This window comes from Accipiter gentilis, chromosome 26 (assembly GCF_929443795.1).
Source record: "Accipiter gentilis chromosome 26, bAccGen1.1, whole genome shotgun sequence".
NCBI lineage: Eukaryota > Metazoa > Chordata > Aves > Accipitriformes > Accipitridae > Astur > Astur gentilis.
This window is the reverse complement of record NC_064905.1, coordinates 19,867,245-19,895,187: the sequence shown is the minus strand read 5'-3', so window position 1 is coordinate 19,895,187 and position 27,943 is coordinate 19,867,245. Positions and strand designations below refer to the sequence as shown.

The window sequence follows — 27,943 nt, the reverse complement described above, 5'->3', positions numbered from 1 at the left end:
GGCCGACGGGGGAAAAAAAAAAAAAAAGAAACGGATCCGAACCTCCTCCACGGGGTGAGGAGGAGAGAAGAGGAGCCGAAACGAGGTGAGGGAACAGAGAGGCGGCCGTTCGGGTCTTGCAGGCAACGGCGCGGGCGACCCCGGGAACGGCACAATGGGCGGGGGCGCCTCGCGCGGGCCAACGGCTGCGGCGCTCCGTCTCCCCACCCCACCCCCCACCTCCCCGGGGTTCCTGAGGGGCCGCCGCGGCCTCGGCCCGGGCCCGGTGCTGCGGGGGGGAGAGAGACCCCGGACCGGGGAGACCCCAGGCCGGGGAAGGGTGTTGGGTGCAGCCCGGTGCCGGCGCTCCCTGTGGAAAGCACCCGCGATGGCGAAGGGTGGAGGTGCGGCCTTGTGGTATCTGCAAACAAACCAGGGAAACAACCGGCCCGCGGGCACGGGTGTCATCGTGTGTGCTTTAAAAACGGTAATTCAGAGGCTGGTCACAAAACCCCCACGTTGGTTTTTTTCTTTCTAGTGGGGTTTCACGGGGAGAAAGCCCAAGGCCGGGGGGTGCTGGTAGCCCCCAAGGGGGTACCTGAAGCGAGGGGTTGGGCAAGGCTGCTTCTCTTTGTGGTAGCGTCTTGCATGTAAATACAGGCAAATACGGCCTTCAGTGGCTACTCAGGCAGCAGAAAACATTTTAACTAAAAAACTGCACTGAAAAACCGGCTAATTTAAAATTGTTAGGACAACAGGTTGCTCTCCTCAAGCGGCAATACATAAGCAACAGCTCAGGACAGTTCACGGTGCTAGAAACAGGTTTAGGTCTAACTAGCAATCACCGAACACCTACCCCGGACCCCACCAGGAATTTTGGGCAGGTACAGCTCTGCCCATGGCTGGACCCCATTAAAGCATCTCCAGACACCAGCTGCTCAAGGAGCCACCAGGCCGGAGGAGCAAACTAGCAGCTAGGAACCACCAGAATGCAGCCAAAGCAGTGCTGCGTTAGCACAACCACCCCACCTGAGTGCTGTACCCCAGGGCAGGTAACAGCACCTGCAAGGTCAAGAGTATGTGCTAGATAGCGACAGGCATTAGGTTTTCAGAAAAAAAGAGATCTAAAGGTTTTTGCTCAGTGAGGAAGGCAGACCAGGCTATGAGTCCACCAAAGGACCCGTGAGGTGTTAGGGGTGCTGTGTTGTGCCGTCACACACAGCACTCATTCCATGCTATGCTGTTGAGCCCGGTTTTGCATCAGCTCTCTGTGGCAAAGTGGCTTTTAAGTAGGTAAGATATTTACACAGTGGCAACCCATGATGATGACAATTTGCTTTAGTTCAAATCTTAATTAAAAATGTTTTTAGAAATGAAGTATGTTTTCACAGCACTTCAGAGCAGGCATAGCCAGGCTACTTGTAAGCAGACTGGTATCTGCAACAGCATTGCACTGCAGAGCATGAGTACAGTGTAAGTCACAGCTTTCCCTTTCTTTGGGGTCCCAGAGGGTCCCATGCTGTGCACCACACACCTTATTGAAAAAATGACAGTCATACCCACTAGAAAATACCTTCTAACATAAAGAATTTTCCTGAGATTGAGAAATTCTCAGTTCAGAAGGCTGCTTTGCTGGTTGGTTGTTGGTTAGGGCTGACTCTCTGGAGAGATGGAAGACTCAAATACAGATTCTCAGCCAGGAAGAACCTCTAAGAACTCGGGTGACAGTAAGACTATTCTACATCAGGTCGTATCACTTAAATAGGTTTCTGTATGAATTCCAGAGGACTGTTGGAGACAACTGCCTGACTTGGGAATCTTGTTTCACAGGCTTTAGGATGCCGAGCAGCTTGTTAGTTACAGCACACGCTTGAAGATGACTCTGAGCAACCTGATCTGACTTTGAAGATGGTTCTAAATTCAGAATGTGGTCTAGAGGACCTCAGCACTCCTGTCCAGCCTGAATCACTGTGTGCTTCTGGAACATGCGCTTCAGTGAACTCTTCGTAACAACTGGGTGAGCATCCAAAGATGTCAGGTGATGCTTATACAGCAGACTTAGATGCTAACGGAGGTTTCTCAAAGTTCCTGGTATTAGTAACCAGATAAGCTGTTTGTTCACCATTCATTGGGACCTAATTATCATATTTTTTATATATATATATAAAAAAAAGTAGATGTGCGAAGCCTCCAAACTATGCCTAATGTGACCTTTTGATTGTACCATCATCACATTTACCTCTTTCCTCCTCAGTCACTCCATCTCGTACTCCAGTGCCGAGAACCGCATTCACTGCACTAAAAAAGAAACACCACTGCCTTCATTTTCTTTACATGTGCTTTTTTTATTTTATATTAAAAGTCCTTGGTTTAGAGGATCAGATGATGACAGAAGGTGGTCTGTGGAAAACATATCTGCAAATCCTAAATCCCCTTTCCCAATGTTGCCAAAGACCAAGGTTTCTGATCTGGCTTGTGATCAGTGAGCACAAGCTCTCAGACTGCAAATCAGGCTCAGCAGAGGGGGGTGGGGTTTGCTCTCTACACAAGTCTAATAAAATCTAGGAACAGGCAGAAAGCTAAGTTCCATGCTTAATTATGGTCTGTGTATGAATTTAATTCAAAATGATAACTATTGATGAGCTTTATACTTGATACAGCTGTCTACAGCTTTCTAAAGGACGTAATTCAGTCCACGATGGACTTTGAATTTAGCTGTTGAATTAGAAGTCTGGGGAAGTTAAAACAACAAAAACACCCCACACCCAAAAAAAGCACCAGACGGCTGTCACAGATAGACTCTAATCACACAACGGCCACCTCCCACTGTGCCCTACATATCATACAATGAACCTCCCCAGCTAGTCCAGATGCTTTCTGTTATCTGTGGTGAAAAAGCAGCTGCTGCAGCGTAGATAGCCAAAGTCCTGCGAGTAAGTCAGTATTAATAACACAAAAGACCCATACTTCACTAAAGCTGCAAGGCAAAGACCAAGATTTTTCAAAAAATGGGTGGCCCAATTTCAATTGTTACGCACATAGGTAATCATTGCAATGCAAATAATCCTAAACCTAAGGTTTGCCACCCTGAGCCGTAAAGATAACGGCACCATGTATCAGCCACAGATAAATTACAATTAAGGGCCTTTTACCACTGAGAACCCAGAGGAGGAAGGGGGAAGCTGAACGCTAAAGCAAATACCTGAAAAGATTGGAGCAACCAAGATCAGCGCAAGCTTGATTTAACGCTTACCAGATCCAGAAGAGCTCTGACCTACATACTTGCAGCATCTCTGGGCTGCGGGCGAAGCCAGTGGAGCAGCGACGCAGCCGCAGGGGGAAGGGGATTTGAACACGCTGAACATTAGAGAGCAGCCTTCCGGACACAGCACTGCATCTGCTCCACAACCTTGGATTCTCTTCCTATTTCTGTCAGGCAAAACTTACTGTGCCCTCCACCCCTCAAAATACCTCACATTCTCCACTTTTACAGAGAAAGTGGGTGGTTTGGTTTTTTTCTGCTGGTGGCAATTTAGAGACTATGGAGATAACACACTGATTATTTTTCAATACCACAAGCGTGACGTGGGATTGCCAAAGCCTAATGAGAACCAGGCTTGAAAGAGCTCAGCTTTGCTCCATCAACAAGTTGGGAAACTTCACAAAACTCAGGCTGGAGTCCCTGAACTGCAGGGATGGGCAGCCAGCAAGGGCTGGACTCGAGGGTCTCAAGAGCACAGCTGTTCTAGCAGAGAGAGACAGGTATGGTTTGCTGGAAAATGAGGTGTGACCACCCAGTCTGAACAGGAACATCCCCCCTACGTGCAGGGGAGGATGAGACTTGCTGCAAAAATCCGCCTGTTTTTTTCAGGAATCCAAAAGATGAGCAACATTTTTTAAAACAAGTAGCCACATCAACAAGTTAAAAAAAAATTGAACTGACTGCTTCAGTGTAAAACCAGAAAACATCAGAATTATTCACATGAGATGGACGATCAAAAGACATTGCTGAGCTCAAAGGCCTGTGCCACTGTTGTTTAAAGCAATCTTACAACAGCACAGCAGCATAAGAGGAAAATTTGTTCTCAGTACAACTCTGGAAAAAGCTAATTATTGCATTTCCACTTCATCAAAACTCGTATTACAGGAGCATCCTTGAGAAGGTGTCGCTTTTCATCCAAGCTGTAGCCCAGCAACGCAAGAGGGTGGGTGGCAGAGCCCACCGGTTAGATGAGAGTCCAATTAACACCGATAGACTGACAAAACTCAATTCCCAAATCCTGTCAAGCAGACACCAACTGTTTTTCTTTATCAGCTTCTGTTTCTTCCTCTAACAACAGTCATATTTCCCTTACATAACTACAGGGATTCAAGAGAGTTTAGAAGACTAAAGATAGGGGGGGAAAAAAAGATTAAAAATAGAAACACACCTACCTCAAGCGCATTATGCGGCATCTACTTCCTAACCTCATCCTCACCTCACCTCCACGTACTTAACAGACCAATTTTTGTACCGGTTGTGCCCTAGCATCCTTTGAAGCCATTTGGACTGCTCCGAAGGAGCCAAGCTTGGGTCCTGTGGTTGCTGTGGCTGCGTTCACGCTGAAGAAGATGCTGCCAGGTGAGAGTCACCCACCTCCAGCCTGTTGAGGCTGCCAAATTGTAATTGGGAGAGCGTGTACCCGAGCCTTCCCGACAGCCAAATGGCTCCACGACCCTGCCAGTTCACAGCATGCCAGTCACGGCCCACTGGTCACGGCACACCGGTCATGGTCCTGCTGGTCCCGGTCCCGGCGGGGACACGCGGGACGCAGCCACGCGGTGGCGCCGGGGCTCGCTCCGAGGGACGGGAGGCGGCGGGGAGCGGTCAGCAAGGCTCATCCCCAAATCGGTGCGCTCGTCTGTGCGCTGAGTGAAAGAAAGAGTAGACTTGCTTTAAACGGCCCTAAAGAGCGGCTTTCAGTGGCAAGGTATAAAATCGCGAATATCCTTCGTAACCAAGCGTGCGAGTAAGTAAACTGGGCTGGCTCTAAAGGGTTGTGTGGCACCAGTCTTCAAACTTGCAGCTGTTCACAGTCCAAAAAGCAGATTCTGGACTGGTTCTGATGCCACAGGCGGTAAAGAACAGCTGCTTTGAGGTTTCAAAGTCAATGGGAATAAATACTGTTTGTTTCAGAAGTCAGGCTAATTCAAACCATTTTTAAAGAGATTGCAGGGAAAAAGGGACAGTCCAGTAACATTTTGAGATGGCCGAGCTAAAGCTACATAAACTCACGACCAGCCACAACACAGAACCCATCACCAGCCTTTCTTTGAGAGGGGGAAGAAAAGAGAACAGGCTCCCAGGAAGCCACGGCACCCCCTCTCCTGGGCAGGGGTCCCCGCTTCAGCAGCGGCGGGCTGCATTCCTCTTCCCCGAGGACAAACGTGGCACTGGAAAAGAAGCGAAGCTGCCTGCAAAGTGGGTCAAGCGTGGAATGAGCACCATAGGATCCTCTCAGACAAAGCTCCGCCAGGGCCCCCCCTTTTCTTTAGAAAACAAGGAGGCAGAAGAGAGCAGCAGTGACTGGCCACTCTCGCACTGACGGCTACAATAAAGAAGGGGCTTTCACAGCAGGTTTTGTGGTTAGGCAGGGTGGTGGTGGGTGTTTTTTCAAACTGCCAGAAAAATAAAGGCAGTTGGGAGCCAGGGTAAAAGCCTTTCAGCCCAATTGATCATGCAATTATCAGTTTAAACAGTACACTCCTCTTTGACAGTTCAGCACTTGTGTTTTCAAAAGCATGATCCAGAAAACAGTTTATATATTTAATGAAAATTTTAAAAAAAGCCAAAACCACACCTCTCCAAAGAAACCAGTTGTGTTTGGGGAAATCTGATGAGGAAGATGTATACAGAAGTCAACAAGAAAACCAAATAGCAAAGGTTTAGTTTGATTTATACAACCCTATGCAATGATACAAGCATCTGCAAACCAGACAGTCTTCTCAGAAGCACCTGCCTGCAAGTTTTCATCCAGGATACCTAATTGTGCTGCTCCTCTTCTATCACCAGTCCCAGGGCGGCGTAAGGTGGCACGATGCAGCCTTTAGCAAGGTCAGGAAACATGAACGAATACTGGTTTGAAGCTATTGGAACATCCACCTGCCCCCCCCCCCCTTTTTTTTTTTTTTGCTGATGTTTTGCAAACTACAACCAAAGCCTTGACAACTTCACAGCAGTTTGATGAACGAGCTAATGGGATAACCACCAATCCCAAGTCTTGTGTACTGTAACCGAGTTAAGATGCTGTTTTAAACACAGAAATGTCATCTGGAAGGGACCTCACTCTCCCCCCTGAAGCAGCACTAGCTCCAGTGCCAGCTCAGCTGTGGCCTTCCCTAGCCCTGTCCTGAAAACTTCCAAGACTAGCTCTTCTGTAGCCTTACCAGTTAACCTGTTCCAGTGCTACAGTGCCCTCCTATTCTAAAAGCTGTTATGTCCAACCTGGTTTTATATGTTGGCTAATTATGTATATACAGTATTTAGGTACTATTAGTGCTTAATGTTTTATACACCAGCAGCAATCAGTTTAAATCTTCATCCAAAAGCAGTTCTGTTCACCGTAGAGCAATTAAGAGATCAGGAGCTGTAGTTCAACCCATCTTCAAGAATAAAGCTTTTAAGCCACAGCACAGGTTTTCAAAGGCTGAAACATGCAGCACTGCTTAATTTAAAACCAAAAGTGATGCTTCAGCCTTTTTTTCCTGTATATATGCCAAAGAACTCTGGTCCCTTGCTCAATAGAGCAGCTTGCCTTTATTCTCATCCAGAAGGGAGTAGAGCCAAATGAATTAGAGCACTGAAATAACTTCTTAAAAAACCACAGTATGATGACTCATGAACTGCTTACTCTGCAGGGCTTTTTTAGTGTATTCACGAGTACTGAAAGATTTCTACACAGTCCAGTGTAATTTTTACTTAACACTTTTACCTGTTTCTAACTTTCTCCTGGAACTTGCAGGGAACTAATACTCCACGTAGCTATCGCTGTAGTGCACAGAACGCACCCTACACATTCTACAGGACTTCAAAAACCATTGCTTGCCATCATTTTGCTCCAAAATCTAAGCTCATATAAACCATGCATATGGTTGCAAAAACCACAGAATACTAAAAAGCTATTTCTCTTGGTAAAACTTTGCTTTAACCTATGCAAAAACCCCTAAAACAGATCTTGAGTTTCCACGAGCACTCAGCATACAGACAAAACAAGAAGCAACTAGAGTTAAGTGATAAATGAGTGCGTGACAGGTGCATAAGGAAGTGGCAAGAGTGGAGCCACACCTTCAATTAATTGAATTTGGAGCAGCATTTAATTTGAAATTCAAAGTTGTGCTTTGATCACACTTAGCTCTTCTTACAGACCACTTTTCCCAAATGAACAAGCACTTTTATCCTTCAGCCCTCTCCTGCTCCTTAGGTCACAGTTCCTCAGACAGCAGGAACTGCGCTCCAGTATTGCCGCAGAAATGAAGGGGTGAGAGGGGAAAAACAGAGGAATGTGTTAACCAAACTATGAAAAAAGGCCCAAAATAAACCTGGCACTTGCGTAACAGTTTTGGGTTTGTATTATACATGAGGAAATCCTTTGCCTTTAAGATTCAGGCTGAATTTCTAAATTGCCAGAGCAAAGACTTTGTCTCAGACTCTTAACACACAATTACTTTATGAAAATGACTTTCAGTGTTTAAATTTACCACTATAAAAAAAAGTGAAACGTGGAAGCATGGATTGGCAGGTATCAGCAACTCTCAGAAATCTTTTCTCTACTAACATTTCCAGATGGACTTCTGATACTAAGCAGGCAGATGAAATGTCAAAGCTTTCATCAGCAGTATGTCCACTCACCACCTTTTCCCCCAAGGCAGAATTTATTCCATTATCATCCAGACACACACGGAAGAACAAGGTAACTAGCTCTCTCTCTCTTCACTTGCCCGTGCATCAAGTATCCTTCCTGACTATTATCAGAAGTTCTAAAATAGGTAATGCTGCCCAAGCATTTGAAGCAGGGATACTGAACATGTATGCAAATGTCAGCAGCTGGAAACAATCTGACACGAGCACGAGCCGACAAACACATGCGCTGGTTTACCTTGGAGAAAACATCCACCTACACACGCAGCACTCCTTGTCAGTCACCAGCAGAGCTGGGGCTGCTGCAGCAGCCAGCCCCGTTCCCCAGGGCTCTGCAGAAGAGGTGCACCAGCGCAGCTCTGCCATCAGGGATGGCCGGCCAGGAGGCCATCGGCAGAGAGTGGGCCGTGGGAGGAGGGAAGAGAGCAGCACATAGGAACCGGCAGAAGGCGTAGAAAGAGTGTGAAGGGGAAAAAACCTGGAAAATCTATACACTTCAAAACGGTCTCGTTTTTCCTTTCAAAACCAAAAGTTACTGAATACTTCCTTGGGTAGGAGTGCAATTTTGCCTCTTGTTTTTGACTTAATGACCCCTTAGTTCAGAAGGACAGGCCTCCACAAAGGAATGGTACTTACTTCAGTCTGATATACAAATTCAGAGAAATGGCCAAATGATAGGACATCATTAAGTGCGACTTAAGTAAAACACAATATGGAAAGCTCAAAACCCTCCCCTGCCTGTCCAACCACAGATTCTACTGACACTACCCAAATTCTGAGAAAGAGAAGAAAAAAGGGGAAGTTTTTGGAGCAGCTTGTAGAAAAGTGTCAAGTTTCAGTCACGACTGCCTTCTGACAATTTAAACCCCACTGTCAGCCTTCCTCGCTGAACACTGGGTTTAACGATCCTGCTTAAAAAAATACCAAACTACCACACTGTGGGATTTCCAGCTACTCCTACTTCACGTTTCATGGAATTCACCAGTGTGTGTAGTGAACGAGGAAACATCAACACTGATCTCCAGCAGAAGTACAAATCCAAGTTACGCTCAGCATCACCACAGTCTGAAGTGAAGGAAGTTTTGCTCAGGTGAACTAATCAATCAGCCACCACTAAATCAGACAGTAATTATTTATATTTGAAGTTTTCTTCTCTTGAATCTTCCAAACATGCCTTTAGCTGGTTAGTACTGCTGGTAGCCAATCTCCATCAGAGTAACAATTTTTTGTTCACAAATGTGATTATTCTCAATGCAATCTTCAAACAGGGGGAAAAGTGCAAAAACCGGAGTGACTTCTAACATCTTCCATTGACTTTTTACTAACAACTGCTTGCATTTGTATACAGAAACTGAACAAATGGACTGACTACTCCCCCCCAGAGCAGGAATTGAGTCACACCAATTAAAGTAACAGGGAAAACAGAAAATAGGGCAAAGTCATTACTCTTGAAGGAATGGTGTCAATTAAGACACAAAGTTCTGTCTACAAAAACATTTACAGAGAATGGCAAGTGAAAGGAATTTAAAGTGAACTACTCTCTACAGCAAAGGATTTTGTTTTTTTAATAGTGATCAAAGCAAAAGTTCCTGATACACTAAAAAAAGACACTTCAGATGCACTTATTTTTAGTATGCACTTCTTCCTGTAACAGAGCAAACTGCAGAAGACTGAGCGCTCTCCAGAAACCATTTGGAACCCAACCTACAGGACAAGTCTGAATTTTTGGTGAAGAAAAAAGCAACCACTCAAGCCTTTCAGAAAAGGGATGAAGTAATGCTTGGTGAAATGCAGCACCTTCTTTGCTAGTTAGAGAATTAAGTGGTTCTCCAGCAGAAAAGCAAGACTAGGCCTTTCTCTAGGACTAGGCCTCCAGGTAAGTTGGACATTTGCAAAATTCCTGTACTTTCCCTTAGAAGCAAGCAGTGTTAAAAAAAAATCCTCTATAGTGTTACAGAATCTACATTGTGCCCAAGGAATTTAAAGTCTCTTAAACAATATGAAAATTAAGAACCCTCTATTAAAACAAGACCCAGGTGTGTCTTTTTAAGATATGCCCAGTAAGTTTCAAGCACAAGCCTTAAGAAGGCATAAAATTTAAATTTGTTTTGAACAAAATAGTCAAATCAGGATTCAAATTCTGAAACAAATTAGTAGAAAGGAAATATTTTAACAGAAGTTAACATAAAACACATACCACCATTTTTCAGAATGGAAGCTTGGGCAATACACGTAGTACTAAATCTCAAGTTATTTCCTTTAATATTTAGAAAACTGGTTTTATTCTTAGTTTTTCAGAAAATGATTTTAAGTATTAGCACCTACATTGTAAATTACTCAAACTTAGATTTACACTTAAAAAAAAGCCACACTCAATCAATTAAGTGATCCTATATTCTTCCATTTTTGAATATTTCAGTAGAGCACCGAGAGGGAAAGAGAGCAACATGTCAGTAATAAGCAAGCTCTGTTCTCAGCTGCATGATGACATATGACCAGGCACCTCCCTGGGACAGAATTCAAAAGGTCAGTTTTCCAGCACACTCCAATCACCTCAGTTTTAGTTATTTAAGGTGGAAATTTCTATGCAAGTTTATAAAACCCATCCAGCTACATGTTACTTTATTAAACCACAGTTGACCTGAGATGCAATTAGGATTTGACATTTTTCCATACTTAGTTCACAAGTTTATTATGAAAAACACTGCAGCTCTGTCCTGCAGTAACATTGTTTTACAGAAAAAAACGGTTCTGTTCAAAGTAATTCACTATCCTTGGACAATTACAAGGGACAATATGGTAGGGCAAAGAGTGGAAAAGGGAACCGAGTGCAGACAAAAAAAAAATCAATACAATTAAATTAAACAGTATTCCCTGAAAATAAAACAAACAAACAGTTTCAGAACAAATATGAGGCCTTGGTACTTATTTTAAAAATGTTCTTTAAGCTTCAATGATTGTTTGCTGCTACCCTTATCTACAGTCATGCTGAATAAAGCTATAGCTAAATGGAAAGTTAAATGTATTCACGAGGTGTTAATGTCTACATCTTATTATTTGCAGTCTCTCAGAGAAAGCAAAAGTAACTACAAATAGCGCTATGCCAGAAACTGGTTTCTTGACCAACAATGTTGCTTCAGCATGCAATGAACTGGTTCATTCTAAAGTGGTCACAGTTGTTGACGACAAGAGGCTTTGTATTTGAATATGGCACGTCTTTTGGTCCATGTGAAAACAAGTTTGAATGTTAAATATTTTCTGACACTTTGGAGTTACTGTTGCTCTTCCCATTTTCTTTAGGTCAACATATGGTTCATGGCAATACTGTACAGGTCTAAAATCTCTTTACAGGAAGTAGTCTGGGGTGCGACGAGTAACATGCGGTTCACCTCTACGTGGTGCTGGATCAAACTGCAAACTGAAAAGCGTAGATATTAATGAAACCACAAGAGTTCAGTTTACATGCAGGTATATTTTACCTGAATTACAGTAGCAGTGGTCTTTAACATAGGTAAGTCTTTTCAAGTTTTTTCAACTGATTAAAGTCTTCCAGAACAACTGTTCAACTTCTTCCACTCCTTCTATTAGTATGTATTTATCACCCCCATATTTTACACCCCTCTTATGATTACTATGAAGGACTGGAGAGAAATGAATCTTAGCTTTTAAGACTCAAACTGGTCAAACATTAGTACATATTTAGAAAGTTAAATCCTCCAGTAATTGTCAAAGGGGGCAGTTTACACAATGCTTTTGCCTCATTTACTAGTCAAGTTGCTGCTGAGGTAGTTAATTAGAAACCTCATTAAAAAAGCTGACATCCTAACATCTGAAGAATTCAAAGATTCTGAAAGACTCTTGCCCTCAACTGACAGGAAGGCATTACCTCAGATGTGACAGTACTCCTACTCTCAAATCACATACCTCTATAGTATTTCATTGAACTCCAGTTATACCAAACAAAAAGGAGTCATCTGACTTTAATCTAACAGACAAGATGTCAACAATGACTGTTACAGATATTTGACCCCAAGACTTATGATGCGACTAACCCAACAATTCCACACTCACTTTAACTCCCAAGACTGTATAGGGGAAAAAACCCATACCTTAACACAATAATTAAGTGGTATCTTGCTACAGCAACTATCTTAAAATCATGGGCAATGTAATTCTCATTTTTAAAGATACTTACAAGGAGTATTTTAGAGTATCATCAAGTTCCATAATTGCAGCCTGGTTGCCACAACGGTAACAATAGTTTGGAGCACTGAAAATTGTTACTACGTTCCGATCATGGCACCAGTTGTACCCCTGGGGAGGAAAAAAAATTGTGACATCCAAGTTCATTTGTTGTACCCCATATAACCGTCTGACTAATAACTGAATTTTTAATGCACAAAACCCAAAGTGGCATTTGTAGTGTCATTTTAAATAAGATTAAGGCTATGTCTTTGTCTTCTTGAGAGAAAAAAGTAAAAAGGAGTTTTGGCTTTCATATGTTGCTTCTTTCTAGTAAGCATGAGCCAAGCATATTTAAAAAAAAAATCTGCAAAAGTTCTCCATTGTGTTAGCGTTAAAAATTAAAACAGCAATTCTGAAGTACACAATCTATTCTGAATCTTCAGCACTCATCAGCAAAACCAGAATCCAGACACACATTTAAAAATCGTAACTGCCAGGGATAACTAGTGACTAAGAACAAAAACACGCATCCAAGGTAAAAAAGAAAAATACCTATTTTTTCAAGGCACACATTTGTGTGCATTTTCTTATCGAGGGACTCAGCATTTATGTTGAAGAATCGTTTTATTTACACAGAAATGCAATACCACATATACTGCTGAAGTCTGTTTTGGGATGTTACTGGAAATTTTCAGGGAAAAAAAGCCAAAATAAAGGTTACTCCACTGTCAAATTGAGAAACTCCTTTAGTAGCACACAAACACTGTCAAAGTAGAGTTTCTGGAAGACTCTCAGCTCGATCATCAGTTGTCACAGCAGTATATGCACATCCCTGACACACAGAGTATGGTATTAATGGCCAAACTATGCAATCAAAAGTTTTAAACACACAGACTATCCCGCTTACCTCCATTACCAACTGATGAGCTCTTGAAACCAACGTAAGGCCATTAGCATGGTTAAAGGTTTCTGAAATATCCTGTCCAAATGTATAACCTGCACCTCGAGGAGAGATGCCCCAGCCACCACGATCATCTGGATCTGACCATAGCAAGTCACACATTGGACCCTGTAAGAGATGTAGAAGATGTTTCAGAACCTAAGTGCAAAAAACCAAAACGAAACAAAACCACAAAAAGCCTGCACACACACCATCCCTGCACAGCTTGTTGCAGCATCTCTTTTAAGACTTTAAAAAAAAAATGCCTACCAACTACAACAGCTCATGCAGTTAACACTTGAAATACTACCAAGAAGTTAACCTGAATGAAGAATTTTCACAGAAGTAGTTCTCACCTCTGAGATCATCAAGTCATACCTGTTGAGATGCGAGTCACACTAAAATATGTTTGTTTCTTCAGGCAAGAACACAACCCTTACTTTCCCTTCAAAAAACTAGAACAGGAAGACAGGCACTTTCATATTGCTCAGTTGTTCTGAATTTCATTTTCGGCCTGTGTACTCAAATACCCAATATATGCTGAATCATGAATCCCACAAGTTGAGAATTATTTTTCAGTACCTCATGGGGAACTTCCTGCAAGCGATCAAGTGCTCTGATGTGATCCAGTGTATCTATCGATGGAGAGAGGCCACCATGTAGACAGAAAATCTGGAAGAGTTAGATACATGAAGTTTATCTCATTCATTTACACTAATTATATCAGTGCAATTATAATTGTTTAGTATAAATGACTAGGAGAAAATCTGCAAGAGATTCCTTTAAAGCTGCGAGCTGATAGAATACAGTGCTAATAGCTCCCTTTACAACTAGTAACATTTAACTTGTCAGTATCAACATACCTGGCCATCCACCAAGGCAGTTAGAGGCAGGTAATCAAAAAGGTCTGTAAAGTATTTCCAAACATTTGCATTTCCGTATTTTCTTAAACATTCATCATAGAAACCATATACTTGTGTGATTTGCCTGCTTTCATGGTTCCCTCGAAGAATTGTGATACGTTCACGGTAACGGACCTAAACATAACAGTTTATTTTAGAGACATCAAAATATGCCTGTCTTCCCAAAACACAGGATTTGCACCCCTCACCACCCGTCATATAATAAAGCAATGAAAACCAAGCCCTTTAAGATGAAGATTCAATTATAACCTTTGAGACAAGAACGGCTAATTCATTCAAATCTTCAGATGGCAAATACTTTTGAAATTAATTACAAATTTTATTCATTGTTACTAATGGACTTCACTATACCTGTGCATTAAGCTGATCTCTCCAAGCAGATTCTTAAATATTGCTACTTAGACAAGTAAAAAATAAATACAGCACTAATTTTAGAAAAAGTTCAGGCTTGCATCTGAACATTGATTTTATTTCAGAAGTATCTCAGAAAACTAAGACAGCCGACATTTCAGTTTTTGTACCTAGAATACCAATGTAGTGCAAATCATAATAGATATTAAGTGTAGTCAGGATAGTAATTATATATGTTTTATACATAATTGTACAGCTGAGAAGAAAAGTTACCTTAAGAGCTACAAGCAATGTGACTGTTTCAACTGAATAATAGCCTCTGTCAACATAGTCCCCCATAAACAAATAGTTTGTGTCCGGTGATTTGCCTCCAATTCTGAAAAGTTCCATGAGGTCGTGAAATTGTCCATGGACATCTCCACAGACTGTGACTGGACATCGCACTTCTTGTACATTAGATTCTTTTGTCAAAATTTCTTTAGCCTATAAAACAAAAAACACATAAATTGTGAATTTGTCGATGAACAGTCATTTTATTCAAAATATGCTCTACCACTTCCAGCTCTCAACAAGCTGCTCTCTTTATGAAATCTTGTCCCTTCCTTGTCTGAAGCGCTTGAGAGAAGAGTTTATCTTTACTTAAAATAAGATTTTTGCTTTATGCAACCCTGTATTAGTAGCAGAAATTTGGTTTGGTGGTTTTTTTCCCCCTCCTTGAGGAGGGTATTTCAGAATTAATTTCCGGCATAAGAAAAACTTCAGACTTTCTACAAAAATGGTTCTGTGAAGCATAAAACAATCATCATCACTGCTGGAACTGAAGAAGTTCATAAGTATTTGAGAAAATTAAATCTAAAAATCACACCAATGTCTTATCGCCAACCCTCCAAAAGCTTGAACTCAGACATGGCCAAAACCAAGACTCTCCCTCAGGGAGGTGAGCACAGCTGTATCAGCTAGCAAAAGCTCCCAAGGAGTTCTACAGTTCCGACATCTTGCTTCAGAAGACCATTTGCCACCCATCTACACATACATCTTTGAATGCAAAGGCAGAGAGTCCTACATGAAGCAGAAGCAGGAACATAACTAACATCCAGTGGTATCAGCAAAAACAGCAAGTTATATCTTTATAAACCAAAGTAGGAAAACAACTTTGTCATCATCATTTTTCCCACAAAATTGTGTACATAAAAGTTGCAGACAAAGGCAATTTGTATGAAGAACCACAAGCTAAATATAGCATCAGAAAGGTAATTTTGAAATAACACAAGAATTCCTTAGTCGTACCATCACACTGCCAGTTGTTACAGTTTGTTCTCAGAGCAGTCACCAAACACGTGCCACAATAATTTTCTAAATCAAGAGGGTATTAGAAATATAAATAGTAACAAGTTCACAAGTTACTAACTACAAAGATTTCCATGCCTTTCAACCACCAACGTTCCTATTCAAAAAGGATCCCCTTTTTTACCTCATTACCAGAATGACAAGAGAATATATAAAAAATATATTCTATTTCATAACCCAAGGTGTCTATAAGACTTGCAAAATGGCACCAAATACTACCTATGCACAGGCTACACTGAATCCAAAAATATTCTGAAGCACACACCAGTTTGAGAGACAGATGGAAGAGCAATACTACATTCATTTTAGGGTCACTTTTCTTAACTTTCTCAAACCTAACCTGACAACTAAAGCACCATGCTCATTTTTTGGGGGGTTCTGCTAAGCAAAGAAGTATTCTCAGACACTGGAAAAAATTCATCATAATCTGAAGGAGTATTAGATTTTAAAAGGTTAGGAAAGAAACATTTCAAGTTAGAATCTAAACAGTATATTAAATGCTGGGTATTCACGTGAGCCAAGCTATTAAGAAACATGCTAGTGTGTCCAAGTTTCCACCTTATTCATGAAGCCACTAGCTGGGCAGTGACTGATACTCCCACTCCCACCCCAAAAGTGGTCTCGCTGTTCCTGCACATTGTCCAGGCTACCCACCACGGTCACCACTTCAAACAAGAGAAGTGCCAGCAACACATAGTATAATGATGGAGAATCATGAAATTCAACATTTCATTCAACACTAGAAAGAAATGCAAAAATGCAATTGTGGTTAAGAACCCTGCACAACACAGAGCTTTAGATATTACAGCGTGAACAACAGAGTTAAATCACTCTGCAGACATATTTACATCAAAAGTCAATCTCATATGACAGTTTCCACTCATGCCGTGCCTAGTACTAAAGATAGGTCATTGCTGGCTTGTGGTAGATGCTAAAAGTGTAGATTTATTTTAAGATAGCCTGACTTAAGTTAATTTTAATGCAGTGACAGTCACCGGATGTTTTGAAGGTATTTTAACAGCCTTAGCCTCTTCTAATACGCTATTACAATCAGAAGCATTAGCCATCTTAATTCTCCTTTTGACAGAGAACGTTACAGATGCTTATAGCGCTTCAATATAAAAACCCTACTCTTTAATTAGAATGCTTTCTACCACCGTATTTTCTTAACGCACTGGAAGTGTTGCACAAAGAATGCAGCATTCATTTTTCATCAAAGGTATGCAACGTTTATGCTGACGGAGATTAAAATGGCATAGTTCTCAGCAAGAGAGTTGCTGCTTCCTCAGTTTCTGAAATATTAAATCACTCAGATATGCATACAACCAAACACGTAGGTAAGTCAGACAGCTACTCTGATGGAAAAAGACTGTTCCAGGTCAACTTTCAAAACAACAATCTCTATTTAAATCCTGCAGTGGAGGAATGCTGGTGCAGGGGTTTTGGTATTTCCATGTTCCGAAACAAGTTTCATGAAATACTGTGTTATGAACTGCTTAGTCCATTTACAGTCTTATCATATCCCATAGCATTAACAGTGTCGTATACTGAACTGCTTAAGCAGCATACTGGCCTCTACAAAAGAGCTTCAGCAGAGCTGAAAGCGGAAAAAATAACACCCTGCAAACAAGCCACCAACCAGTGGTCCATCAACCATACCCCAAATTTCCACATTAAATAAATTCCTATAAAAGGGTAAAGCAATAAATGTTTTAATATACTGTAGCATAACAAAAACACAAGTTGGTAAGACAACAGTACACGTAACATTACAATTTCACAGTTCAAGTTTCACAAAGGTAAGCTATTGCTGAAGTATCTGTGACCCTGACTTTGTAGTGGACCACACACTGTCCTGTGCAACCTCATGTGATTCTAATCCCTTTCTTGATCCTTTCCCCGAGATCCACAATGATGCTACTTGCTCAGCCGTATCACACAACTCCCTCCCTGTCTATTCCTGTCCATCCCCCTCCCCCCCCCAACAAACAGGGACTTCCCACCAGCAACTCTCCGACACTTCCTCCCAGAAAGTAGTAGAGCATTTTTCAGCAGCCTTCAGTACAAGACCAAGTACTCCCTGATCAAACCACACGATGAAGGAGAACTAGGGAAGAGACATACACCTGATTCCTTGTATTTCAAAACCTTGCCACGAAGGATGATACTGCAACACTTTGCAGTATTTTGACATCAACATTTTGAAACATCCAGGTTTCATTGCCTGTCACCAGGATAAACAATTATGCAATTCTGAAACAGATTTTTCTTGATCACTTATTAGTGCTTTTATTTCTCAGTCTTTTTTCAGGTCTTAACAATTATTAAGGCAGGCCTGAACCTCTGTATGTCTTCGATCCTCCTAAGTACCCCACACCAGAGAAAGTTTAACTTGTGGTGGTATTATACAATTTAAAATAGATGAACTAACTTAAGCAAAAACTCGATAACCACAGCCTACTACATTACAGTTATAAGACCCTACTTCCAAATCAGCTTAAGTATTTTGTCAGCACTACACACTCTCAGATTTCAAAATCAAGTGCAAACGGATACAGATTAAGACTGAAAAGAACCCATTACTTCAAATTCATAAATGCTAATTTTACAGCCAAGCACCAATAAAGTCTAATGCAGAAAAAACCTGTAGCTATAAGACACAGTTGCACAAGGAGAGCCTAAGAAGAACTAAGTAAAATGCTGTCATAAACAACAATTGCTGAGGTAGAAAGTCATGTATTTTACTTAAAGCAATCTCAAAGTTCAAACAATATGCATATATCAAATACACTTCAGCTTAGTCATAGTGCCTGGAATTCATTCCTAGTTGATATCTGAAATACTGGCTTACTCAGCCATTTTGCTGGAAAGAGGCAACTTGTACAATTGAAACACCCAAAAGACAAGAATAAAACCAATATTGGTTTAAACACAGATGAAGAAAAGACCAAATTTTCACTTTATTGTAAAGCAAGTAGCACTGCGTAAAACCACAACCTAGTATCTAAGAATCAAAACATTCCTGGACTGCTGCACATCTTCTGAATGGCCAGTTGAACAGTAAATCACTGTTTTGTTCCCTTTGTTTACAAAGCACATCATCTATGCAAAACGCTGTTCTTAAAATACAAAGATTAGCTTCATTGTTTTAAGACAATGCAAGATTGAAGTGTAAACTCTGCATTTTATAATGAACAGCCAGGGATAAGAATTTAAAAAACTGTATGACCATTAAAGCTACTACCATATGATTTTCAGATCTTCACAATTATTTAATGAGATGCGGGGGTATCTCCTATTTCCCCTGTTCCCTGCACATATTTTTATCCTATATGCCACAGAATAAGGCTCAGAATCGAGTGCCGTAAAGGCTATAATCCATCCATTCTCTTTCTCAACTTGCTCTACACTGAGGACAAGTGAGTTTCCCTCATGAGCAGAGTACATCATCAGCTTTGCCTCACAGAATTCATTTGAAGTGGTCCATTTCTGAAATATCCTCTGAATTCATCTGTACCCAAATTCCTTTGTGTTTCCAAAACATACCAGATATTTCTCAATTACTCCTACCCCTTCTTAGATCCGTACATTATACCAGTAGCTCTGACAACTCAAATCAAACCAAATATCTACCCTGAAAAACTCTGGGGCACATCAAAAAAAACCCCAAACACCCAACAAATAAACCCCCCCAAAACCCACAACAAATATTACTGTGGCTTTGTAGAATTGTAGAACAATGCTTATAAGTGCTATAAAGCACTTATCAAAAGATTACCGCTAACTCAGTAAAGGAAATACAACCATTATTTTAATTAGACAACATAGCTCTGAAGTCATGGTTGCAGACGGTAATGTGTCATTCTTGGCAAAGCAAAATTCACACCTGCAACCCACCATGTTGTCTAGTAAAGTGTGTGTTGAGAAGCATCCACTATAACCAAGAAAAAAAAAAAGTATTTGTAGTTACCATAAAGATATTTTGATGTGATCGAAGACTTCAACCACACCCATAATTTCCTGTCGTCAAGATGCACAGGATGTGACTAAAGGCACAATGACCAGCTAATTGGGATGAATACTCGTTTTAGCTGGCCAAACATCCCTGGCCTGGAAGAGATTCCAGTTCCAAGCAAAGTCATCCATTACAGTCAGCAAGTCTTCTGCACAGTGAATGCATTTGTTTCCTTCAATGTAAGGGTTTCCTCCTACCACGTACTTGCAGAGGAAAGGGAACATGTTCAGACAAAAGATGGCCTCACCATTTTTAGAGAAAGGTATTTTCATTCACTGTTGACATTTTAAACAAAACTAAGAGGAATGAGGCCTCCAATATCACCCTTCTGTGAAGAAGGTATGCCAGCAGTCAGATTACATATGACACAAATGGGAAACTGATTTATGCTGAACTTCAGAATCCACTAAGGAGTTCAATGTGAATGTATAAGTAGGAACAAAATTAAAATACAAAACTCCCCATTGGCATTTAATTATTTAGTATTCCAAAGTAAGTAAAACCAGGATTTCCATCCACATAGAAGAAGCCACAGCGGCAAAATACTCTTTTCCCAGGACTGAAACGGAAGATAACCTATCTGCTTTCTCTCTGGTTTTGTGACTAGCACCTATACCTCCGTTTCTAACCTCCTTCACTACCAGCAATACCAGAGGTTTAGAACTGAGCGAAACAAAACAAGGCATGCCTGGTCAAAGAGTCACAGTGCAGCTCCTGAGAACATGTGTGTCACAATGTGGTCACTACATTTCTAGCCCTTAATTTTCTTGGGATAGGGCAAATAGAACTAAGAAATGAACGCTATTTATTTTAATTCAAAGTTTGCAAAATTAAAGTTTAGTAGCTTACGTATCGATGATTTTTTGTCAGTGAACAAGAACAGGCAATCAACTAACCAAAAAAGCATAAAATCCAATGAGCTTTGTATTTTACAACACACAGCGAAGTACCCTTCTTCACTGCTCCACAACTCAGCAACAACTGCTCCCTTATCCCTTCGCAATTTCTGTTTGGTTAGAAGAGAGACCAGTTAAACACAAGATGTTAGCCAACCAAAAGATCAACCCTAATGCCAGTACTGCATGTAAGAGTATGAGACAACCACCTTCCTTCTCCTGTAAATTCTAGAAGGTCTACGAGAAAGCATGCAGGCAGTAAATTTTTGCCAAATAACCCTCTATTATTCCTTTGTATTACAAAGTAATGACTGACACCATTCGCAGCCTTGGTTGTCTCCTCAACACTTCAATTTGAAAAAATCAATAGCAGTCTTACATACTCAGCGTAACTGAAAGGAGTGTTCTTTCCCTTAGAGACAGATTTGGGGGAAGGAAAGGGGAACTGCTATTTAAGTACCAGTAGTCAACAAGACCAGTTGGAAAACGAGGATAGGAAGGGGCTGCTCTGAAAGAACTTGGTGTCATCTTTTTGCTTCATGCAAAAGATCTTAGTACCTTTTACACTGAATTAAAAGAAAAACAAAGCCTAGAAAAATATTTTTTAAAAATATAGGAGGCCAAATATCTCAGGAAACACAGATGTCTTCCTCTCTACACGGAGTTGCAAGAAACACAACAGTAGTAATGCAGGAAGCTGACCACTTAACACAGAGGTGGCCTTCAGTTCTGTCTGTAGAACAAGCTGTATTCATTTTGTATCATTCAAATTGTTAAAAAAAGAAATACACTAAAGCTATTCCCAAACTAGTTGTGACTGAGATCCACAAATCCAGCTTCATGAAATAAAAGGTTTTCAACTCTTCTGCTCAACAAACTCCAACCACAGCTAGGCCCAGTCATGTTAAAGGTACGGTCAGGATACTAACTGGAGGATGGTGTAGACGCATGTGTCAAAACTCAAGAAATGTACTTCAAAACCAACTAGCAAGCATGCAACACCTATATTGGAAGTATTTTCAATACACCCAGCAAAAATATTGGAGACCTGACTACTGAGCAACTGATCTCCAGTATTTATTCTTTAGCCAGGAACAGACTTTTTCCAGCTTAACATACTACCTAAAGAAAAGGAACTGAGGGCAACAACTGTGTTACTGAATATAGGTGTAGTGTTCAAGGGTCCCTAAGCAAGGATGGAAATGCAATCACCGCTCCTTTGATTCCCTTTGCACAGCCATTTGTACAAGGCCTCCTTAACTCCTGCCAGACAGAGCCAGACAGGTTAGGTTATTACACTGTTTAAGGCAACCCCAGATGACTAACTGAAAATGGCTAGGGAGCAATCACAGAGCAGCACTGTCATCAGATCTTAGGAGGCAACAGCCTCACCACAGGTAGACTTGGAAGAGGACATCAATCTACAGCCTCATCCATGTCCTGAGCCTTAAACTGGTAGAACTCAAACAGAAGCTTGCTCTGACTTACAAGTGCTTGCTTCTGTTATCTTAAGCTATGCCCAAAATAACTTCTAAAGCAACACAAAAATATCTTTCACTCCTATTAGATCAGAACTAATGTTGTAATTAAAAAAAACAACAAAAAAATACAAAAAACCCCCCACACCTAACTGCCAGCACAACTCAATTTTACAGAATTTCCTAGAATTGAAAAAAATTAGAAAGCTGCTGATGCTACAAGAATTAGCACATACAAGACTAAATTCACAAGACTAAATTCTCACACGCACATCAAAATGTTGTAAGTATAATCAGGACTAGGTGAGAAAGCTGGCAAGGTTGACACTTCAAATGCCTTTTGTCTAAAGAGACAATTTCCATTTTATATTACCAACCATCACAAAAAAACCCCCATAGAACACTGGAAGTGAAAGGATTTTCTTTGTGAAAGTGTTCCAAAATCATCTGAAATAAAATTATTAAAATGTCACAAAAAGCTTTCCACAATACACCTGTAACTCTTCAGAGGTGGAAGGCATAACTATACATGCCCATCAATGGCTTGATCCGTGGGTATGTTCAACAAAGCGGCAGCAAAGGAGCCCTAAACCATCTTCTGGTGTCCTGCAGCCCCTGGAACCACTGAAGAAAGCCCTCCCGCCACTGGCAGTAGTTCAAGGGTTTCCTTGTTAGTGAATCCAGAAGCCAATGCAGTAGCGAGGAAGAACAGAAATGCTGTGCCTTCCAGACCCACGTTCTTCTGCCAGGCGTAGGGTTGGAGGGACACAGAACTTGTCCAATACACAGCCCACCACAAGGAAACTCTTACTAGCTGCGAATTCTGTCAGGGCAGGTTTTCAGTCAATTTACAGCAAGCTCAGACAGGAACATTCATTTTTACAATCATCCTTGTTTGAAGAATAGTTACCTGTGATGGTTACTTGTAAAGATATGGGAATGCAAAAGCTAGCTAATTGAAAAGACCTTGCAAACGCAGCTGGGGACAGTTTAAAAGAATTCACTTCTGGACAAAAATAATCAGCTAAGAAAGGTAACTCCCAAACAGCAGAGGAGACAGAAGGGAATGTCTGCCTGCCTCTGACCAAAAAAAGAAGTGGGGCAGACATCTCAGGGCAGTAATAGCTTAAAACACAGGATTGAGATCCACGAAGCTTGCCGGTCCTATGCATTAGAGGAAATGAACTTTGACTGCAGGGGTTTTTTTGACCCAAAAGAAAGCTTCATCAGTAACGTACTGCCCTCCCAGAACTAAGGCACTTAACATAAGCTGAACGAGTTCAAGCAGCTCACACAGCTGCAGTGGGTACATGCATGTTTGGTTAGTTCTCATCTGCAATCAGTCTCACAAAATCTAACTTGGAAGATCTGGTGTTAAACAAAGGCAGAAGTTCTGCAATAGGAAAAAAAAGTTAGAAAAATAGACCATTAACAAGGTACATACCAGAGAACAGTATGGCCCAGAAACATATTTATACTATGAAAATTAGCACTGGTGACAAATCAAAAAGCAAATGTAACCAAGATCATTGTTACAGATCAAAAGCTGCAGGAGACAAGGCTTGAATCAAGGGTTCTTGAATGCCTTTACCAGAATCAGCCCTACACTGAGTTTAAAAAATTTTGAATAGCAGCACTGTCTATTCAGAGGTATTTTACTAGTAATTCAAGTACACGGGTAGAGAACCCAATGACCGAATTGTCGTCTTTTTCTAAAAACTGGATGCCAAGTTCCAACCTGCTTAATTACAGACTAGTATTTCCAAGGGAGAGACACCAATACCTCCTCCACCTGCACTAGATACCTTCTGAAATAACCAATGGAGACTCTATCCACAAATTCAACTAATTCCTTTGCGCATTTTTAGACTGTCATCCCACCTTCCTGAGCAATGTACCACACCCCCATCTCCTTTGATAAAGGGCATTTATACACCACAGTGAGAAGACAAGACCATTTCCCTCTATCCTCACAAAGTATGGAAAAGAACAGTCCTCCAAAACAGCATTCTTTCATTCAAAATGGCCAGTGGAAAAACCCTCACCTGGGAGAGTAAAGGACTTCCTTTCTCCTCTGTTCACAGACAACACTCAACAAACAATACAGTGTTAAGAGGACAAACACTGCTGATACATAACAGTGACTATATGGTGTACATTTTGACTGCTTCTTCAAAACTTGCACTTATCAAATCCTCAAGCAAAGCACTCACAATTAGTCACACAACTGACATAACATAAAATACATAGCACATATTAAGCCTAGAATAACTTAACTGCCACTCAAAGAGGTTCATATTTTTTCAAATCATCTGTGAAAGTATTATGTATTATTCATGGTTACGAATTATTCCTAGACTTAGAAGACACTTCTGCCCAGTTACCACCACCACCATCACCCAGGTAACCAGGCACAATATAAGATGCAGGAAGAAAGTAACTGGGATGCAGGAATGGCCACACTTAATTATCATGTTTGTAAACAGCTGATATGTTCTTTAGATATCAATACTGAAATACAAGAGAGCCCTTAGGCTTATTCTTATTAGACAGGCACCAGTCTGCACACATGAAGTCCCAGCAGATCAAGAAATACCAGTCGGGAAGATCATCCAATCAAACAGTGTTATGGGGGAAAAGCCCTCACAAAGACTTTTTTATTTATTTATTTGTTTATTTTAACTAGCCCTAGCTACAATTCAATGTGGTGAAGAATGACAGTTTACACCTAGCAGGGTCTTTATCTGTCCTTTGGAACTGTAGCTATATTTGACACCGTCCTTAGCACATTAAGCTATTCATGGAAAAAAATAACCTTTGGGTGTGATTACAGCCCCAAAACTACTTAGGACAATCAAAACACAAAGCACAACTCCGCGAAGTTTCTGAGAGTCAGTGCTGGAATCATGGAAACATGTTAAAGCAAATACTGTCCCTCAGCAGGAGGGCACAGAATTCGACTAACACCCTGCTTTCATGAACACAGCTTCCCACTCAAGGGAACAGACACAACTTGATAGAAAACTCAGACTTCGGGGGCCTACTTCCAATTCCTTGCATCAGCAACCATGTAGAAACTTAACTACTCTTAGCAGGAAGTCCCAGTAAATCCACCTGTAGTTATCAGCGACAAATCATCTCTCCTTAACATAAACAGCCGTGTGGCTGTACTCTGCAACATGCTGACCACAAACCAGTCAGAGATAGGGAATTTCAGCTCAAACGCAGTATCACGCTACCTGGAGAAATACTACCTTTGGTGTAGAGCTGGCTCATATCCACCCAACTTGAGGCAACATGAGGTTGCTGCTAAATTATAATTTTCAAGTAGATTTCTCACACATTCTTGTGGTCTCTCATCTCAAAACACAGCAGTTGGACACACAACTTTCTGTGACCTTTCCTTTTATCTACCATTATTTTGGTGACAGGCATTACGCATTTATCCAGAAATACAGCTCATTTCCATTCTTCACTGGGAAAAAATGAAAATGTCGTCTTGCGCAACAATGATGACTGGGACTACAATATCTTCTGTAAGGAATTTCTAATGGTATGCCTACTCCTCACTTATTGAAAACCACCAGTAAACTGAACGGTTTTTGTATATTCCTCACGCTCCTGCAAATTACCATACAACCCTACAAAACAGACCCACTTAAGCAGCATTCAGGACACTGTACCAGCATCAGTTTATAAATGACGGCAAGTGGAATACTTGCCTCTCCAACAAAGCAATACAAGGAAGAAGCTGGACAGCTGTCATTAGAGACACACATGAAAAATAGTCAGGCAGTGACATTGCCACTTGCTTGCAACACAATTTAAAATACACAAACTGTATCAAATGGTAACAATTTTAAGTTGCTGGAGTACTAGCGAACTAAAATTTGTACTCAGGCAAGAACCCATCTGGCCAAAACCACTGCAAGTTCTTTTAATAAGTTCATAGACAGTCCTCTGGAAACAATGTGCTTCCAAAACAACAAGCTGTAGTATTTGGAGGCATGATGCCAAATTTAAAATATTCTAATTACGTCTTGTGGCAGGTACGCAGCCTTCTTTAGAACCCAATACATCAGTAGCTTCCCATATTCCTTAAGTTCCAGTTCCCAAACAGTCCACAAATATTACTTCCTTTGGTCTAGAAACGTAGGAATACGTAAAACCTTCAGTAACCAAAAAAACTTGCTCAGCTATTAAGTTACACCCAGAATTAGAATCCAACTGGAAAATGCAGCTGGATGCTACTAGAGCAAATTTTTCCTTGATTTTCCAAAATGCAATCTATCCTGGGCTGATTTTAAGAGCTTTCTAAACTATAAATAATCAACACAGTACTCTAACATCCACATCTCGACATTTTCAATCCACCACCATAAAAATAAATAGCTATACAGGATCTCAACTGCGTGTTCTGTGAATGTCACGAAACCCAGGCTCTTATTCAGAGAAACCAAAGTCCCAAAGCTAATCTACCCTTCAATTAGTTATAAATGCGTCTGTGCTTATCACACACAAAAAAAAAAATATCAAAGCTGTTACCTTCAAGCAGCAGCTCTTTACCCCCTGCAATTATCAACCGATTACCATAAGCTTTTATTTCTGTTGTAATAACTTACACTTTTAGGGCTGCTTTAAAATTTTGACCGTATCATGCCAGTACGTCGCGTCGATTCACGCGTGACCCTCCGTACACGACGGCCGGACCGACCGGCAGCCGCCACCCGGCCGCGGGCACGGATTCCCCCCCCACGCCCAGCCGAGGCCGGTCGCGCCAAGCGGGGCCCGAGGAAGGGGAAAGGGCAGCGTGGAAGGCCCCGGGACCGGTGCAGAGCCGCCCGGCCGGCCCCCACCCCCCCCGCCCCCGGGATGGCGGCCCCGTTCGGGGGGTCTCTCCCGAGAATCCCGGCAGCGGCGCCATTTTAGGAGGCGATGAAAAGGCGGGAGGCGGAGCCAGGTTCCAGCGCAGCGAGAGGGGGCGCGGATCCGCCCGCGGAGGGGCCGCGGCTCGCCCGGCCCTCTACCCCCGCCGGCGGCTCGGGCGCCAGCCCAGCCCCGCGGAGCCGCCCGAAAGGCCCCGGCCAAGCGCCCCGCTCGCCCCGACGCCTCTTCCCGCGTCCCGCCCGCGGACCCCCCCCCCCCCCCCGCCTACCCGCCGGAGAGGCGCCTCCCCCGCCCGGCAGCACCTTCCCCGGCTCCCCGGCCCCTCGCCTTCCCGCCGAGCGACCGCCCCGACCCCGTGGGCTCCCTCACCGGGCGCCGCCTCCCACCCCCACCGGCAGCGACCCTGTCCCTGTCCCCCCACCGCCTCCCCGCAGCCCCTCACCCGCCGGCGGGAAGCGACCCCGCCGCCGCCCGCTCGCCGCCCCTCACCTTCTCGCAGAGGCTCTTCACCTGCCCCTCGGAGAGCTGCTTGCACTCGTTGAGCTGCTCCACCCACTGGTCGAGCTCCTTGGTGAAGACCTTCTCCTCCATCCCGCTCTCCCCCTCCTCACCGGCTGCTGCCGCACCACCCCCGGAGGCCCCCTGCGATCCGCGCTCCCAGCGGCGGCAGGATGAGACAGGCGGCGGGTGCGGAAGCGGCCCGGAGCGCTAACGAGGCGGAGGAACGGGGCGGGGGACCGGGGAAGGGGAAGGGGGAGAGAAAGAGACCGGCGCCGGGCTCTCCGCAGCTGCAGCTCTGCCGCCCGCTCACCTCGCAACAGACCGTGTAATGGCCGCCGCTCCTGACGTCACCGCCTCGGCTTCCACTATGGGGAGGGGGAGGGAGAGGCCATGAGAGGCAAGAGCGCATGCGCAGCCTCTGGGCGGGGCCGCGCGTGCGCGCTAGCCCGGGCCGACGGGGACCAGCCCGACCGGCAGGACGATCGGCTACGGCGGCGGGACGGAATCGAGACGCGTCTGCGCCTGCGCAGCCCCGCGCGGCACA

General features: G+C 42.6%; 1 protein-coding gene and 1 long non-coding RNA gene across 4 annotated transcripts; one reads left to right on the top strand and one right to left on the bottom strand.

Moving 5' to 3' along the window:
- Window positions 1-171: 171 nt before the first annotated feature.
- On the top strand, window positions 172-10,396 carry LOC126051126 (uncharacterized). Of its 3 annotated transcripts, XR_007509720.1 has the most exons (6): window positions 172-466; window positions 1,810-1,996; window positions 4,508-4,600; window positions 7,802-7,928; window positions 9,531-9,752; window positions 10,296-10,396. It is a non-coding gene; the product is annotated as an uncharacterized LOC126051126 (long non-coding RNA). The 3 variants fall into 3 exon arrangements; XR_007509721.1 differs by lacking the exon at window positions 7,802-7,928; XR_007509722.1 differs by lacking the exons at window positions 4,508-4,600; window positions 7,802-7,928.
- Window positions 10,397-10,481: 85 nt separating this feature from the next.
- On the bottom strand, window positions 10,482-27,753 carry PPP2CA (protein phosphatase 2 catalytic subunit alpha). The gene is made up of 7 exons (XM_049829893.1): window positions 27,388-27,753; window positions 14,549-14,758; window positions 13,865-14,038; window positions 13,584-13,673; window positions 12,969-13,130; window positions 12,072-12,190; window positions 10,482-11,294 (listed from the first exon to the last, which is right to left on the bottom strand). Exons 1-7 carry the CDS (start codon window positions 27,487-27,489, stop codon window positions 11,222-11,224), a joined length of 930 nt encoding a protein of 309 aa, XP_049685850.1. The 5' UTR covers window positions 27,490-27,753; the 3' UTR covers window positions 10,482-11,221.
- Window positions 27,754-27,943: the final 190 nt, after the last annotated feature.

Coding starts and splice junctions, on each gene's coding strand:
- PPP2CA (XM_049829893.1), bottom strand. CDS start 27,489: ATGGAGGAGAAGGTCTTCACCAAGGAGCTCGACCAGTGGGTGGAGCAG. Junction 13,674..13,864: donor CTGCCTTGGTGGATGGCCAG/GTATGTTGATAC, acceptor TAACTCTTCCAG/ATTTTCTGTCTACATGGTGG. Junction 13,131..13,583: donor TGCAGGAAGTTCCCCATGAG/GTACTGAAAAAT, acceptor CATCTCTTACAG/GGTCCAATGTGTGACTTGCT.